General features: G+C 43.1%; 1 protein-coding gene across 1 annotated transcript in view; it reads right to left on the reverse strand.

The window, feature by feature from the left end:
- Positions 1 to 256: 256 nt before the first annotated feature.
- The window catches only part of STK32C (serine/threonine kinase 32C), a 170,083-nt gene continuing 154,142 nt past the window's right edge, over positions 257 to 16,197 (reverse strand). Inside the window, exons 6-12 of the mRNA XM_081007213.1 lie at positions 14,597 to 14,686; positions 13,152 to 13,255; positions 12,903 to 13,019; positions 6,492 to 6,617; positions 6,185 to 6,316; positions 4,467 to 4,534; positions 257 to 3,162 (exon numbers count right to left, since the gene is read on the reverse strand). Of these exons, the coding sequence (XP_080863339.1) occupies positions 3,024 to 3,162; positions 4,467 to 4,534; positions 6,185 to 6,316; positions 6,492 to 6,617; positions 12,903 to 13,019; positions 13,152 to 13,255; positions 14,597 to 14,686 (776 nt within the window). The 3' untranslated portion in view covers positions 257 to 3,023. The remainder of the gene's footprint in view (positions 3,163 to 4,466; positions 4,535 to 6,184; positions 6,317 to 6,491; positions 6,618 to 12,902; positions 13,020 to 13,151; positions 13,256 to 14,596; positions 14,687 to 16,197) is intronic.

Raw genomic sequence — 16,197 nt, forward strand, 5'->3', positions numbered from 1 at the left:
AGCATTTACAGTGATTCACCATCAACAAGAGTGAGAGGCATTAACTCACATATTTACTGGTATGCAAAATTTACAGACAAATGATCAGGGCATGGGCTGCTTTTTGGACCTTAGCGCCCATCCCCATTGGAATGTTTTACAATAGCCACGGTCCACACCAAAGCGGATACGATTATCTGCTTGTAACACAACAAATTCTAACTGCTGAAACAAGCCAGTTCTTCACTTGCTGACTGACGATTGATACCAATAACCATTGTGCTCAATATAAGCATTTATTTTAGAGTTATTTCTTAGAAACCACAGGTCCCTGTGATTGCACCCCACACGTATCAGGTATTATAGTGAAAAGTACATCGCTTTAGTAAAGTACATAGGAACAGGCTTTAAAAATACATAAATTCCTCATCTAAAAGATTGTGCCTCAATCAAACCCTCGATTCCTCAAAGTCAGTGTGCTATATTGTGTATCAGGAATGCAGTACAGTATTGGCAGAATAAATGACTCAAGGACAGGGAGGAAGTGTAGCTTTCCTGGGAAGAAGGAAATCACCCTGCTAAATCACCCTGGAGATTGCAACTCCACAAGGGGGATCTCCTAACAACTCTCAGCACCCTTAACAAACTACAACTCCCAGGATTCTTTGCTTAAAGCGGCACGGCACCAATTTAAAAGGACAGAGCAGATGCCGCTTTTCCATGAATCAAGTAGCCAATAAGAAGAAGAACATCTATTAGCTCATTTTGAATGAAGATAATGTTTTTAGATGGTATCAGGGTTGTTGCTGTTGTTTTAAGAAAATCATGGCAGAATCTTCGACACAATGGTAGGTGCACAGCACACACTCCTTCCAAGAGTCCACTTGGAGGAAAGGATGAATAATTCAGCATGTTAAATCTGCGATTGATGAATTCATCACAGCAGAGTAACAGAGCAAGCAATTGCCAACCCACATTTAAGTGTGGGATTCAAGCTGGAGTATGTGTGCCGCGAAGTCTCTTGTGCTAATGCAGCCAAATCAGTTGACTAACTGAGTTGGCGCTTTGACTCTAAACACTTCTGCTGGCATAGATGGCAACACCTGCAGCGTGATATTCCTGCAGTACCAGCGTAGCACCAGGTATTGTGAGACTGTGCTACCCCTTCCAAAAGTGAATACAGTTTCATGGGGGGGGGGTGCCATTCCCTTGGTTTGGGCTAGGGAGAGGAACTGAAAGGAAAAGCTTTGGCTTCCTTGAATACCCCTACACTGTACTCCACCAGCAAACTTGAATTTTGTTCTTCGTGAAATTTTGGTTGTGCACAATGCTCATTTCCTAACCAAACTCCACATAAAACTGTGGAAAAGGCAACTACGTTTTGGTTGTTGTCTGTACAAAATTGCTCCGCACCGGTTATGCCGTGTGCTGCGTTTGTGGAAATTAAAATGGAAAGCAAACCATCGAGACCAAAAATATTCGTGGAAACCCCACGCTAAGGGAGTCGGTGTGAATTCCATGCAAATCCCTGTTCCTTAGCAGTGATGGAATATAAAGGAACTTGTTACAGCACTGCTACAGAGGTAGTTGTAGCTTCGTAAGTAAGGCTGTAAATTGGTTCCTGTGTTCGTAGGACCTTGGTTCCAACCCTGGCATATTGGCCTGTAGCAGGCGCCTCAATAAAACAGCAGGGCGAGGGAGAAATGTCTTGAAAGTAAAAGCATGCTAAGTTCACTTTCCTACAGGAAAACACAACTGGAATGCAAACATGGCAATCTCATAGACAGCTGGTAACAAACAGCTTTGAATTAAAACACTTACGATATTTATGTACAACACATATATTTACTGCCCTAGAACCAGGGGTTCTAAGCGCTTCTATCAGAGTAACCTAAAGCCCACCGGCAGTGCAATCCTATGTAAGTCTACTCAGAACTATGTCCCACTGAGTTCAATGAAGCTGATTCCCAGGTAAGTGTGAACAGGATTGCAGGATAGGGAAGAAAAGGGCTTCTGAAACATTGAAAAAGGCAATATCCACAGCTGGAGAAAACATCGGACCTCTCCTGTCCTCGCAAGAAGTTGAGACAGACATCCTATGCAATACATTAAAATACACTTAGAATGACGCAGACAAAAAAAAGCGCATCAACGCATCACTTCCTGCATAACTAGGGCATTGCTTTATAGCTATCTCACCTACATCCAGCCAAACTAGTGCCCTGCTCCTTCATTATGAGTGAAGAAAACACTAACCTCTATTAATATGCTTGTAGCTTAAACAGCTCCTTGTTAAGTAAGGATAGCTTTGTGAAACAATTCGGCATGTTTAGGAAAACACTCTACCTTGCAGCAAAACCATTTTAAAATTCCATGCTGCAAAAACCCAGCATATCTGGCCCTGGACAGGACCATTGGAAAGGATCCATTAATGCTGAGACTGGGCTCTCTGAAAATCATGTATGGCCAAGTTGTCACTGTATTGTCCCAGTTGAACATACAAGTATTTTGCAACTGCCACAGTCCGTAAGAACTCTCTAACACTCTGAAAATACCAAGAGACAATCTTGCATGCATGAGCCTTAGCTGGCATATTAAGGACGGTCCCATAAAAGTGAGCTTCCAGTGGCTTTTGCCCCCTTTCCTCTGGGACCACTATGCATGCTTTCAATCTGCATTCTCTTGGACCTACGCTGGAACTGGGTCTGGAACCCTTATCACCTTGCCAATATCCTTCAGACCCCACTGTCTGTCCCTGCAAAAAGAAAAGAGCAAAGGAAGAAATGGAACGGTTTTCACCAAAGTGTTGCATAGCAAAGTATTGGGTAAAAGAGGCGATCCCTTTCTGAAGGGGGAAAAAATCCATGAGTTCTGTAAGAACTATCTGCCTCTGCTGCGGCTCTACAGTGTTGTTTTGTGTGACTCCTCTTCTTTTCTTCAACCAAGGTACTCAGTGTCCTGTCATCTGCTTGTCAGTGCAACCTGAGAATGATTTATTCAAGAGGTGCGCAAGCTTCCGGCCCCTTTGCCTCCTCTCCATAGTCCTAGCTGCTGCCTGTGGAAGAACATACTGAGCTACACATATTCAGGTTGGAATTTTCAGATTCTGTTTCAGTCTCAGCTTCGTCGGTGGTTTCAGGAGGAGAAATGGACTCGTTCATTTGATCTTGGCTCCTCTTCAACCTGTACAAGAGAGACCGAGAGAGAAGGAAGGCTATCATGTCCGTGTGAAAACAAGGTTACGAAAGTGGTGCTTTGAGATGAAGCATGTGGTTTTTAAAATGGGGGTTTAAAATGTGTATATTTAGGGAGATTTGGTATGAGTTTCAAGCCCTCCCTTTTAGCTGATTGTGGCCTCTGGGGCCAGGACTTGTAAAAAGGGCGTTCGTGAGGACATTTTGAGGGTTTACTCAGAGAATGCTGATCACTTTTAATTAATTTAATCAATTTAGAAACTCCTTTCACATCACCTCCCATCATGTTGCTTCTTGAAATGCAACCATGGAGAGGACAGAGCATCCGCACAGCAGGTTATTTCTGTGAAATGACTCCTACCCTGTTTGAATGATTTAAATCATGCCAGCACAACTTGGGTCTAACACACTTTTTTTTTTTTTTTTTTTTTTTAAAGGAACTTCATCTCAGGCCAAGCTGTCTGGTATTCTTCCTGCATTTCTGTCATTTTGCACAAATCTCTTTTTGGAATTATGTATGATCCATTCTTTGTTCAAGTTTCTGACATTTTGATTGCCTCAGAGTTGTAGGGAATTGTAAACTAGCTGACCTCAGGCTGTTTGTGCCGTATGCCACCTCCTCCTAATTAGAACATCCTTGTGGAATACTTTAAAAAATAAAACACCACAATTCGCATTGCATTGTCACTTAGGTTAAAAATGATACTTGCACGATGAACAGAGGCATACATGCAATTTTTGTATATGAACAGTCATTAGTGCCATGATAGCTAACTGATTCAAAATATGGAGTAGGTCTGCTAGTAATAACAGTATCCTCTTCTCCCTCTTCACCACCAGGGGGCATCTATAGCACAAAGCAGCCTTCCCTAGCCAGATTCTCACTACAGTACATGTTTTAGACTACAATTCCCATCAGCTCGAGCCAGCATGGCCAATGGTCAGGGATGATGGGAGTCGTAGTCCAAAACATCTGGAGAACATCAGTTAGCTGGCATAAGGAGGTTAACTCTGCACCCAAATCAAATCCTGATCAGCAGCTTGGGTGCTATGGTAAGATAGCCTAAGGAAATTCATTGAAGGAAAGTCTTCTCCCCTTTGTCCCAAGAAAAGCCTCCGGGGGGGGGGGTCAGGAGGGGCTCCAGAGCAATTTGGGAGGGTGATAGGGCTCTGCTGCGGGAAGGAAGCAATGAGAAACTTTTCTCCCATGAACTTCCTTAAGTTAACTTAGGAGCCAATGAAAACAAGCCCCTCTCCCCATCCCCTGCCCTTTAAGCATCTTCCTAAACTTACTTCTCTCTGTTAAAAATGACAAAATCTTGCTGAATTGCTTCCAGGCAATCCTGGAGGTAGTCATTTTCCTGATAAAAGAAAAGAAAACAGTTAACATGTACTTTTTGTCAAAATTTCTGAATGACATTTACTCAGGAGGGGCTGGTGGGGCGAGGCAAGTGTTCTCCCAGCCTCCCAATACTGTTGGCCACCGTCACTACAGAGAGGGGGAGTGGCAAGGTGCAGGGAGCCAATCGGACGCACCTGCCACCATGTGCCACACTGCACTGAGCTCCCTGCTCCACCCTGCAGCAGCAGCCCACAGTGCTGGGAAGCTGGGGGAACAGTGCACCTCATGCTGGCTGCTCCCGAGTTGACTTATATAGCACAAATGCTAAGACCAACTTGGAAGCCTCTCTTTGGTTCCTTCATTCAGTTCTGCAATAATAATAATAATAATAATAATAATAATAATAATAATATTTATACTCCACCCATCTGGTCGGGCCTCCCCAACCACTTTGGGCGGCTTGCAACAGAACATCAAAACACGACAAAACATCAAACATTAAAAACTTCCCTAAACTGGGCTGCTTTCAGATGTCTTCTAAAAGTCAGATAGTTGTTTATTTCCTTGACATCTGATGGGAGGGCGTTCCACAGGAAGGGCAACACTACCAAGAAGGCCCTCTGCCTGGTTCCCTGTAACCTCGCTTCTTGCAGCGAGGGAACCGCCATAAGGCCCTCAGAGCTGGACCTCAGTGTCCGGGCTGAACGATGGGGGTGGAGATGCTCCTTCAGGTATACTGGGCCAATCCCATTTAGGACTTTAAAGGTCAGCACCAACACTTTGAATTGTGCTTGGAAATGTATTGGGAGCCAATGTAGGTCTTTCAAGACCGGTGTTATGTGGTCTCGGTGGCCGCTCCCAGTCACCAGTCTACATAGCTATCAATGTTTCCCTTTTTTAAAGGGAAATTCCCTTATTCCGAATAGGATTCCTCACAAGAAAAGGGAAAAGTTGACAGCTATGCCAGTCTAGCTGCCGCATTCTGGATTTGTTGTAGTTTCCAGGTCACCTTCAAAGGTAGCCCCACGTAGAGCACATTGCAGTAGTCCAGTAGCAAAGCAACTGGTGCCACATATCGCCTAATGGAAGGTGAGTTCTCTGCCATTGCATTCACATGATTGCCTAATATGGTGGAGCAGAAGTGAGGAGCCTCAGGCCCTCCAGGTCTCCTTATTCAGCCCTTGGGACTTGCCCTAACTCCCCACCCCCAGGCCAAACTTCCCTGCCTGGTTCTCCTCAACACCCTCATCCAAGTGATAATACATAGCTCTGGCTTTTGAACTGTGATCATAATCCTTGCTTGCCTAGATGCAGAGGAGCGTATGTAGAATCCTCTGACTTTTGCATGGCTGGAATGTAGCCTACTGTATACACCCACTGAGTCACACCCATTGCTCCACCTACTTTTTGCCTCTGGCCCCACCCACTACCATGGGTCTGTGGGATGTTGCCCTGGGACAGCCCCTTGGGCTGGTAAAGGTTCCCCCTAGAGGAATTAAATAAGAGAATGGTAGAATGCAAATGCCCTTTATTCTCACATAGCTGAAAGGAAAAACAGCACTGCCACCCTTTAGCAGAGACCAGTCTCTCATTCTTTGCAAAGTAACAGGCCCCACAGTAACTTAGCATTCCATCGGTTTTTTGGAGGGAATTGCAAGGGGACACGTACCGATTGTGAGCTATCCTTGCTATTATCCCTGGATTTATTCTTTGCAAGCCTCTTTTTCTTCTTGTGCAGCGGCCTCGACTCCAGGATCATCTCTTCCAGCTCAAAGGTGGGGTCACAATGCAGACGGCCTTTCTGTTAAAACCAGACCAGGATATTGCCTCAAAGCCATGCGATTGACAAGCAAGGTAATTTGAGCCGCATGCCAAATTTGTTTGCAGAACAGAAAATCCCTGGCTTTCTCGTTCCCCCGCTTCACAATACATAGGGATCAGGGACAGAAACAAACGTACTCATCTCTTCGACTTACGTTAGGCACAAATCCTGCCTCCACTTTCTTTTCACAGATTTCGTCCCAGTCCACGTTAGATAAGTAGGAAGAAGTCTGGATGCTAGCTAAGCTAGAAAACCGGTGCTCAGGATTCACTGTCAAAAGCTGAAATAGCAAATGTTGAGTGATGAGACAAAGCTTGATTTTGATAGAACAGTACAAACCTGCCTTGATCTGGGCCAATTCCTAATACTACCTCTCTTACATGGCTATTGCATCTGCATGAGTCTCACTAGAGCTGTTCAAGGGGGTGGGGACACAAAATCTAGTTTCCTGTTCATATTAATTCTAAAAATTTCATTCATTTTGTCTCCCATTTATTTGAATTGTGGTTTTCCTTGGTTCATTCATTCCCCTGTTTATTTCAGTGGAAGATTCAGCTAGTATTCTGCTGCCTATAACCCTGGTGGTTTCCATGGTCCATTGGCCAATATTCTACTAGTCCTGCACTGGTGGGATCAGCCACAGATCAGAGAGGACAAATGGCCCTTTTGTTATTGGTAGCATAAATACTAATCATGAGATGTACCGATCATGTAGTAGTAGTAGTAGTAGTAGAAGAAGAAGAAGAAGAAGAAGAAGAAGAAGAAGAAGAAGAAGAAGCAGCAGCAGCAGCAGCAGCAAAGCAATGCCATCTTCTTCACTGAACATAAGCATATGTTAACAGATAGCTTATCTTTATGCTAATCATCTCTTGTTCAATGTTCAGCAGTGCATACCCTATTCATTTATTTTCAAAATGTAGACCCAGAATCCCTAGCAAAAAAACCCATACAATATTAATAATGGCTGGCAAACATAAAGAAGAATGTTACACAAGACACAAGTAATTTTCAAAACCAATTAACAAAATTTGTACCATGGAAACAATATAATCACAGGTAGCTGAGGGCAATCCCCCACAAAAGCTAAGAAATTAAGTAGATCCAGTCACCATCTTTTTTTAAGTCAACAAAATAAATGCTCAACTTGTGATATGGCAAATACCTTTCTTAATAAAAAGGACTTGACCACACTGCAGACGAGGCTGGCCCTGCCATTAGGTGCCATCCTTCTAATTACAGTGGTCTGGTTCACACATTAAGCTAAACCATGGCTTATTAAACTGTGACTTAGTGTCATGTGTGAACCCAGTGCAGCAGCTTAACCATGGTTAACTGTGGTTAAACATAGCTCATTAAGGTAGTTGGTTTCTCAGCCTTGGTTAGCACTAATGATAGCTTAGTGTTGTGTGCAAACCCTGACCTTCCCCTTAACTATGGCTAAAGAGCCATCACTGCCCAAAAACTACAGAGCTATGAGCAAACTGTGGCTCTTCCTGGCTTGTGTTTCCTTTCATGGAGGAAGGAGGACATAATAAACCAATATTTAAGTGATCATCTTTCAAACACTTCAACTTTAACTATGGTTTATAAATGATAGTTAACATTAACTATGGGTTGCACGTGGGACCCCTGTATGTGAAGCAAGTGCTCTACTTTTAAGGAAAAAATGACACGTTAGTGCTAAATGCACCTATGGGATTTTTTTTCTAAGGTGGGGACGGGCAATTGCTTTTCTGCATTGAAGCTGAGGAGAGAAGGGCTAAACCTCCTGTCCCCATGTGCCACAGTCATGATGATAATTGGGACCTCCTGTTCCTATGATTAGTTGAGCATGCCTCCCCCACCCCACTTCTCCATGCTACACATGTAGTGTAAGATGTAGTTTGGTTCCTCCCACGTTTTGTGAGTTCTGATAAAGCACTGAAGCCAAACTTGAGGCTCACTGTACGGATCAAGCCAGTTTGGCAGAATTTGTATCTTCCAGCCATTTAACCCAACTCAGAAGTGTGGCACATGCCCCTCTTGGGTGGAGCCAGAGTGACTTCGGCAAGCAGGAAAGCAGCTGTCTGATTGCTTGATCGCTGCCAGTTAGCAACTCAACCAACAATTTCCATGCCACCATTCTAAGGCCCGGGGGCTGGATGCGGCACAATCGCCTTCTCAATCCGGCCCGCGGACAGTCCAAGAATCAGCGTGTTTTTACATGAGTAGAATGTGTCCTTTTATTTAAAATGCATCTCTGGGTTATTTGTGGGACATAGGAATTCGTTCATTATTATTTTTTCCAAAATATAGTCCAGCTCCCCACAAGGTCTGAGGGACAGTGGACTGGCCCACGGCTGAAAAAGGTTGCTGACCCCTGTTCTACAGCTTCACCGCAAAGGGAATCTTAATATGCTCTTTAAAGTTAAAGGAATGGTAGTTAACACTAATTATGTTTATACGCTGGCCAGATCCTTTGCAAAAGCATGTAGAAAACTGCTTTATATTGTGTGCTTACATGATTTGTTCAATGTTATTTTCTGCTATGGATATATTCGTTTTTTTCTAGATGATGTTTGTTTTTAAGACTGGGCTGTGTTCCTACACAAATCCAGCAGAGGGCATCTGTGCTCTTGTTGAGCAAGTTTCAATGGAATTGTTTCATAATGGAACTCCCCTTAAAAATCAAACTTTAATTATGTATATTGTCCACCTTCCATTGGCTTACACTGGAGACGCTCAATTGCTATTATTTTGGGGGTTATGCATTTATATATATATTTTTAACAGGATGCTGAAATCTAGCTTTTAAAACTATCCAACATTTATAAACACAGAATGGCAAGTTTCCTCTCTCACAGAAATAGGAAAACGTTATCTAATGAGGCACATATGACTTGGTAACTGTTACTGAAAAATGAACATGAGTTTCTTTATCTGAGTGCAAGGGGCTATACAGAAAAGCCACAGGAAGCCTGCATTGCTCTCCTCCACATTGCCTCTAAGATATTACAGGTGGAGCCGGCAACAGAATGCTGCGACGTATCCTTATCTTCTAACAACAGGACTTGTGCTCAAGGTTCCAGCCAGCCAGCCAGCCAGCTGTACTACAGGACATTCCATTCCATCCTAATCCCAGGTTTTTTCATTCTTCTTTTCCAAATGACACTTGACAGCCCATGGCTGCTGAGCATGCCCGGTTCTCCTTTGAGGGGTTTTGTTTCTGAAGTTTGTCTAGACTTGTGAAACTCTTGGGGTTTCCCCGAGCACATTCCCTCTTCTTTCCCATCGCCGCCCCCCTTTTGTAGCTCCAATGCTGTTAGCACTCAGCACCTGAATTCACTATTAGAGAGAGTGATAATTCTGACAAACTACTAGGCTTCCAAACACCCGCACTCTACCCTGAACTTACAAGAAGTTGCAATAATTGGTTACTGTTTTCCATGAAGGAATAATTATCATGCTAATGCTGAATTCTGTACACACCCAGATATTCATATCAGTTATCTCCTTCATTTCAGTTGATGAACCTGATCTATAACCTGGGAGCAGTTCCTCCAGGGAAAGGATGGGGACAGGCCTTGCAGGTAAGGGCAATCTGGATGTACATCAGAACTTGTTCACATGTAAACAATTGCTCTGTTAAGTAATAATAATAATCACAGCTTCTTACTAACACTTATTAGGGCTGTGCAACAGATTGACTCAAGGCCCAAAGCCCAAAGCCAAGTCAAGCTTCCTTGGAGCTGTCGGGGGGCAGGGTGTCAAGCCGGAAGGAGAGCCAGGCATGGAAGAGAAGCTTTAAAAAATAAGGGACCAACTGGGCAGTTGCATTATTTCTTCCCCCGAAGCAGCACCATGCAGGATTGGATCCGCTTGCTGTTAAGTGGGAGGATCCAATCCTGTGCAATGCTGGTGTATTTTTAAACCCTATTTTAACCATATTTTTCAAACCCTATTTTAACCGTAACTGTATTTTTAAACCCTATTTTAACCGTATGTTGAAGTAGCATTTTTAAAAAAAAAACAAAAAAACCCCCCTGTAAAATCCCTTAGCTCTGCCCCCAAATGGCTTTGGGGTGGATTTGGGGCAGGGTGGGTGGCATACAGGGCAAACCAGTCTGATACAGGGTCCACAGAACGGGGCCACAGTGTAGATCTTGTGTGGGGGATGTCCGTGCACAGTCCTAATGTTTATGGGTGAAAAAATATAACCTGACAATTGCTGGCTGGTAATATTTAAGCCTTGCAAAGAGAACAGCTGTAAATGAGGGACTTCCGGGTTGGCGCCATCGCCGAATGGCGGACTCCCTCCGAGCTCCGGAGGGAGTCTGCTCGGCAGGGGCTGGGTCCTACCGCGCCGGCGACGCGGGGACCCTTAAAAAACACGGGCACGGAGCCCGTGGACATGGGGACTCGGCTGGCACCGTTAGCGCCCTCCCGACTCGTGAAGGAGCCTTTTTAAAGGCTTCGGATCGGGTGCCGGGGAGTGGCGTGGTGCTTTGAGTCCACTGCTTCCCCTGCCGAGCGCAGCCGCATGCCATTCGACGGAGAGCGCTGACTTCTTCCATTGGAAATTCGGACTATCAACAACAACCCGTGAGTAATTGGGAAACCGGGTACAAAAGGAGAAAAAAAGAACTTTTTTTCGGATTCGGCACGAGCGGGGGTGATCTAAAAAGGAAGTCAGTCCCCCCCCCCGATTGTAAACATTCTAAAACAAGGACTGGGTAACCAAGATCGAAAGAGAAGTTTATTGCTGATAAAAATCATTAATTCCACGATGGGAAATTACAAGAACTGTGCTGGAGGAGAAGAGTGGAGGGTGAGAGGGAAAATGCAACCCCCCCTGGGAACCGGGGCGATTCGTAGAGCCTGGCGAAGAGAGACGGAGACTTTGACAGCTGTCAAAGTAGCTGTCAAAGCTGGAGAATATAAAGAGGACTTTGTTACAAGGACTTTGCTGGCTAATTCTGTTACAATTTGACACAATATGGATATAAACTGTCGGAAAATAAGGAACAACAATTTGACTTTTGGAGTAGAGGATATAAAGTTACTACAATCCCCCTAGAGGGGTTTCGGGACATTACAAGTGGTCGTATGTGGAAAATTACTCTGAGATTCGCACAGGACTTATCTTCTGGGAAAGCAGCAAAACTGAAATAGTATTTTGTCTACAGAGGTGTTTACATTAAAAGGAGACAATAGAATTTTCTATTGAAGAAAGGAAGGGACTGGACGTAAGTTTTTGTTCCTGAACAACAAACCTCTGTAGAGATACCAGATTTCGGAATAAGAACGTTTTAGCAGCTGAACAAGACAAGAAACCTGAGAAAGTAAGGAATAAAAAGAATAAAGGACTAACTACGACACGGAAAGAACAATGGGAGGAGCAGCAAAGACCAAGGAAATTAAAGGCCTCTATTAGACTGGATTTTTGAAGTTAAACATCATTAAATAAATAAATTAAAAGAAAACCGGCAAGGTGGAATGGGAAAAAATCTGGCCATGGACTTGAGACCTCCAGGCTGACAACATATAGACTGATGGACATGGGGAATTCAAACCGGGGAAGGGAGGGGGGAGTTTTGGAATCCAAAGGCTATGTAACCATCTATTTGAATCTTCTTATATTTTTTATCTTCTATTTCTTTATATAATTTTTGTATATCATGGTATTTTGATTTGATATGTTTAAAAAAAGGGAATTCGTGGAAGGAAATTGGGGTAGATCTTGGGGAAAAATCTTTTTTCTTTTTCTGTTAATGATGAGGGATGATGGTAAGATTGTATAATTTAAATTGGTTAATGGGTTAAACATATTAAGCTTTAAATTGGGAGTGAGAGCTTGTGGAACTAAATTAATGAAAGGGGAATATAGTCGGGAGGGGGAGGAGGGAGTCCTAGAAAGAAGATAACGAAAGTAAGGCTCTAAATATATTCTATCTTTTCTTCTCTGTTATATTTCTATATTATTGGAAACTCTAATAAATATGATTTAAAAAAAAAGAAAAAGAGAACAGCTGTAAATGAGTTCGAGTCACACCAGAAAGCAGATCTGGAGGATCACCTCACTTGTCTATTTCATAGTCGTTTCCTTAGCATGCTAATTCCACAAATCTCAGTGATGGCACTTAGTCTAGAGCAGACTTTGCCAACTTGGTGCTCTCCAGATGGTGCCCCTGAGACTGATGGGAGTTGTAGTCAAAAACATCTAAAGGGCACTAGGTTGGTGAAAGTTTACAGCATCCACTAGGTTGGACGTTGCTATGGTCCTTCTCTAGAGGGAGTGGCACATAATCTGGATTGAGAAGCCTCTGAGCAAAAGGGCACTGCAAATATTGTTCCAAGCAGAGTAGCTCTGCATTCAAGTCCCAGAGATGCGTAGCTTGCTTCCTGGCATTGCACTGGAAACAATGCACAGGGTGCCATCTGTTTGGAGGCCAAGCAATCACAGATACATGCGTGCAGCAACATGCAGGCAAGTCAGCAAGAGCACGTCTCTTTGGATCAAGGCCCTTATTATTTACATTGTGCTAATAAATAATTGCAACCCTTCCCGGATAAGTAAGTTATTTACCTTTCTTAATAAGGCGACTGTGTCCTTTGACCACCCTGTTACGTACTGGACACTCACGGTGCTGAACAACTGAACTAAGGATTCCACGGGGCTGTTAGAGTGGATGTCATAAGGCCTCTGAGAAAAAGAAGGAAAAAAGATATTGAAAAACCGGGGGTGGCTGGGTGGAATCCCAGGCTTACTTCTGAGGAACACGAAGCACTGAAATAATGCCAAACAATCTTTTTTAAACACTAAAGAACAGGATACCCATCCACGGAGGAGCTCATATGCCATCACTCCCAGGGACCACCAGTCAACTTCAAAGGAGTAACCAGTTCCACCATTCAGAAAGGAATGAAAGATCTCTGGAGCTGAAAAGATAAAGAAGGGGGGGGGGGACACTACTGAATGCCTCCATCCGTTTTGGTTTTTGTCAGTAGCAGGCAGTGGAGCAGAGCAGAATGGGGTGGCATTGCTCATCTGGCTTCCCAATGCAGTGATCTCTGATGGTAACCAAAAGGGAGAGGGGAGAGGCAGGAGAGAGGTTGGGGCAGGAGCAGCAGTTGGGGTACTTGATTGTCTCTGCTGCTGCACCCACAATGCGCCAACCTCCCTGCGGCCTGGCCTCTTCCCTTATTGGTTACTGGCTATGACCTTCATGCTGGGAAGCCAGATGAGAAATACCACCCCATTGGTTGCTACTGGTTTCTATGAAACTGGCTGTAAACTAACAGCTCATTCCTGTAAATGTCTATTCAAAAGTACATCCCGCTCATTTCAGTGGAATTTACTGCCAGGTTTAGTGGGTACAGGACTGCAGTCCTATTGAAACAAGAATAAGATACATAGCTCTGAAAATGTTTTTCCTCAAAGGCTTGGGGAGGGGATAGGTTGTTTTCAAGCTCAAATCAAGCTGCTCATTTTGACCTTTAAAGTTTGGCTTAGGACCTAGGGACGTCAAGGGCTCTTTTCTTCCATATGTACTTGCCCACATGCTCCAGTCATCAATGGAAGCCATACTCAAGATCCGTAGTTACCAGAAGCAGGACATTCTCTGCAGTCACACCCAATGGACTAATTTGTGCAAATGTGTGAGCTCCCAGAGAGGAGCTTGCAGCTGCTTTTCTCCTTAACTTACGTGCCATGCTGAGCTAAGCCAAGCTTTGGTTTAGTGTGTCTTCTGAACCATGAGTTGCAACCAAGAATAAACCTTAACCGCAAGCCTGGGTTTGGCTGTCACACTTAAGCCAAACCTTGGTTTAGATACTGCTCTGAGCTAAAAGGACAGGAAGGAACAAAGTGGCTGGGAGTCCATGTTCCACAGACTGGAATACTGTGACGTACAAACCAGATCACTCCATGAGACACTCTGCCAAATGAGCGTTTCTGTTTACAGAGGCAGCTAAAACTTTGCTATTTACTCAAGTGTTTGACTGAGTCCTCTTCTTTTTTTTCCAGGCCTGTTATTTAAAGTGCTGTTTTTAATTGAGTCTGAAGGGATTTTTTGCTCGATGTTTTTGGGTTTTGTATATTTGCTGGTTGTTCAGGGGGAAAGTGTTTTGCCTGAGTTTCCGCACCATTAATAAAAGATATTGTGGTGGTCAGTTCTAGCTGGCACAGGGGAAAAGCTACACAGGGAATCCTAAACAGTTTTATGCGGGAAGAATATGATAAAATATGTTATTATTTAAAACTGGCAAGGTTTGGCTTACCCATATACGGCTTAGTCCCAGCTAACGCGGTTGCTCTTTCACCATCACGGATGATTGTTGCAATATTAAAATCTGTTAGGTGTGCATGGCCTTAAAAGGAAGAAAACCAGCACAGAATTTTAGAATGAAAACCCAAAGTGTCCAAGTTGTCCAGAAAGAAACTACTTCAGAGGACAATATTAATGCATGTAGTCACACCACCCCCAAATATTTTCTATAGCTGGCTGGCAAGCAATATTAGCTCTTATTAAGATAAATAAAGCTGCTCTATAAGAATTATGTCTGGCTATTAGGCATTATGCACAGAATCTGGTGTTTGCTGTAGAATTCAGCATGCTAAAAAAATCTCAGTTTTCATTTTAAAAAACAAGTTTCTAGTCCTCGTGAATTCAGAAAAAAGTGTGGGCACATATTGATGACATCTGGCAAATCCACCATTGAAGGAAGATTGCACAGGCTTTCTAGTGGTTTGGAATGAGGCTTCTTTACACCAATAAGCCACTCTTCCACCATTTCCCCAGTGTTCTCTGTTTTCCATTTGCCTCATCCCGGTAAAAAAAATTCTAGAATCATCAAAAATCTGGATCTTAGAAGCAGAATAGAACTTAATCCAAAACATGGTTGCTTAGGCATATTGATTTCAGTTGGTTTAAGTAACCTTACTCTGTGCTCCCATGTGGTTTATGTTATGCAAATAAAACAGGTATATACAAACACCCTTCATCTTTATTGTGCATAAAAATCAAATATTTGAATTTTCTTAGCGGAAGCTTGCAGATGATAACAAATTAGGACTCGGGAATAAGGATCCACAAAAATTGCCTAGATTTGGAATTATTTTTCATTATCTTATGAATTCAACCTGTACATCAATACATTTTAAAAAGGGAGGGATGCTCCATCAAGACTTTCTAGAATTTGTTTTAAAAATTCCAGATTAACATATATCAGAGGAAGAATAATACAATCTTAAGTAAATCTAGAATTGTGAAGCACCTCTGCATATTGCACTGTGAACTAATCGTGGTAATTTTAGTATAGAAGTTGTTATTCTGATCCATTGAGATTTTTTTTTACAATGGGTCAAGATGGCAACTTGGTATTTTGGCCAACTTATGGTATGTAATTTAGAAAACTGTACTCCTGCATCAATATGCTCTGCAACAGGCATCACTTTCATTTAACTCTTTTCCTTGGCATCACTAGCAAAAGGACATGCTGTTCCCAGGATTCTCCTTAGAACAAGAGTAGGAAAAACCCAGCTTGCTTGAACCTCTTCTCTGTTGATAAACTAACGCATAAGCTACAGCACTTTAAATGCATGTAGGCTTATGCATGTATACATGTAGGACAAAAGCTTTTAAGAAGACTGGGGTCACAGTAGGCCACACCTTTGCCACTTCTCTTCCTTGGCTTGTGAAAAGCTACTTGATATGGGAATGTGCTGTTGCCTGAGTGAAAAAGAGCTGAAGACACCACCAGGGGGACACATGAACAAATCATCCAGCCCGTCGATTGCAAACCATTAGAATCACACATTGCATGAATTCATTCAAGTGCCATCAAATCAAAGCTCACACTGAAAAGGATGAAATGTGCCA

The sequence above is a fragment of the Podarcis pityusensis genome, assembly GCF_964106645.2.
Source record: "Podarcis pityusensis genome assembly, chromosome: 5".
In the NCBI taxonomy this organism is placed as follows: Eukaryota; Metazoa; Chordata; class Lepidosauria; order Squamata; family Lacertidae; genus Podarcis; species Podarcis pityusensis.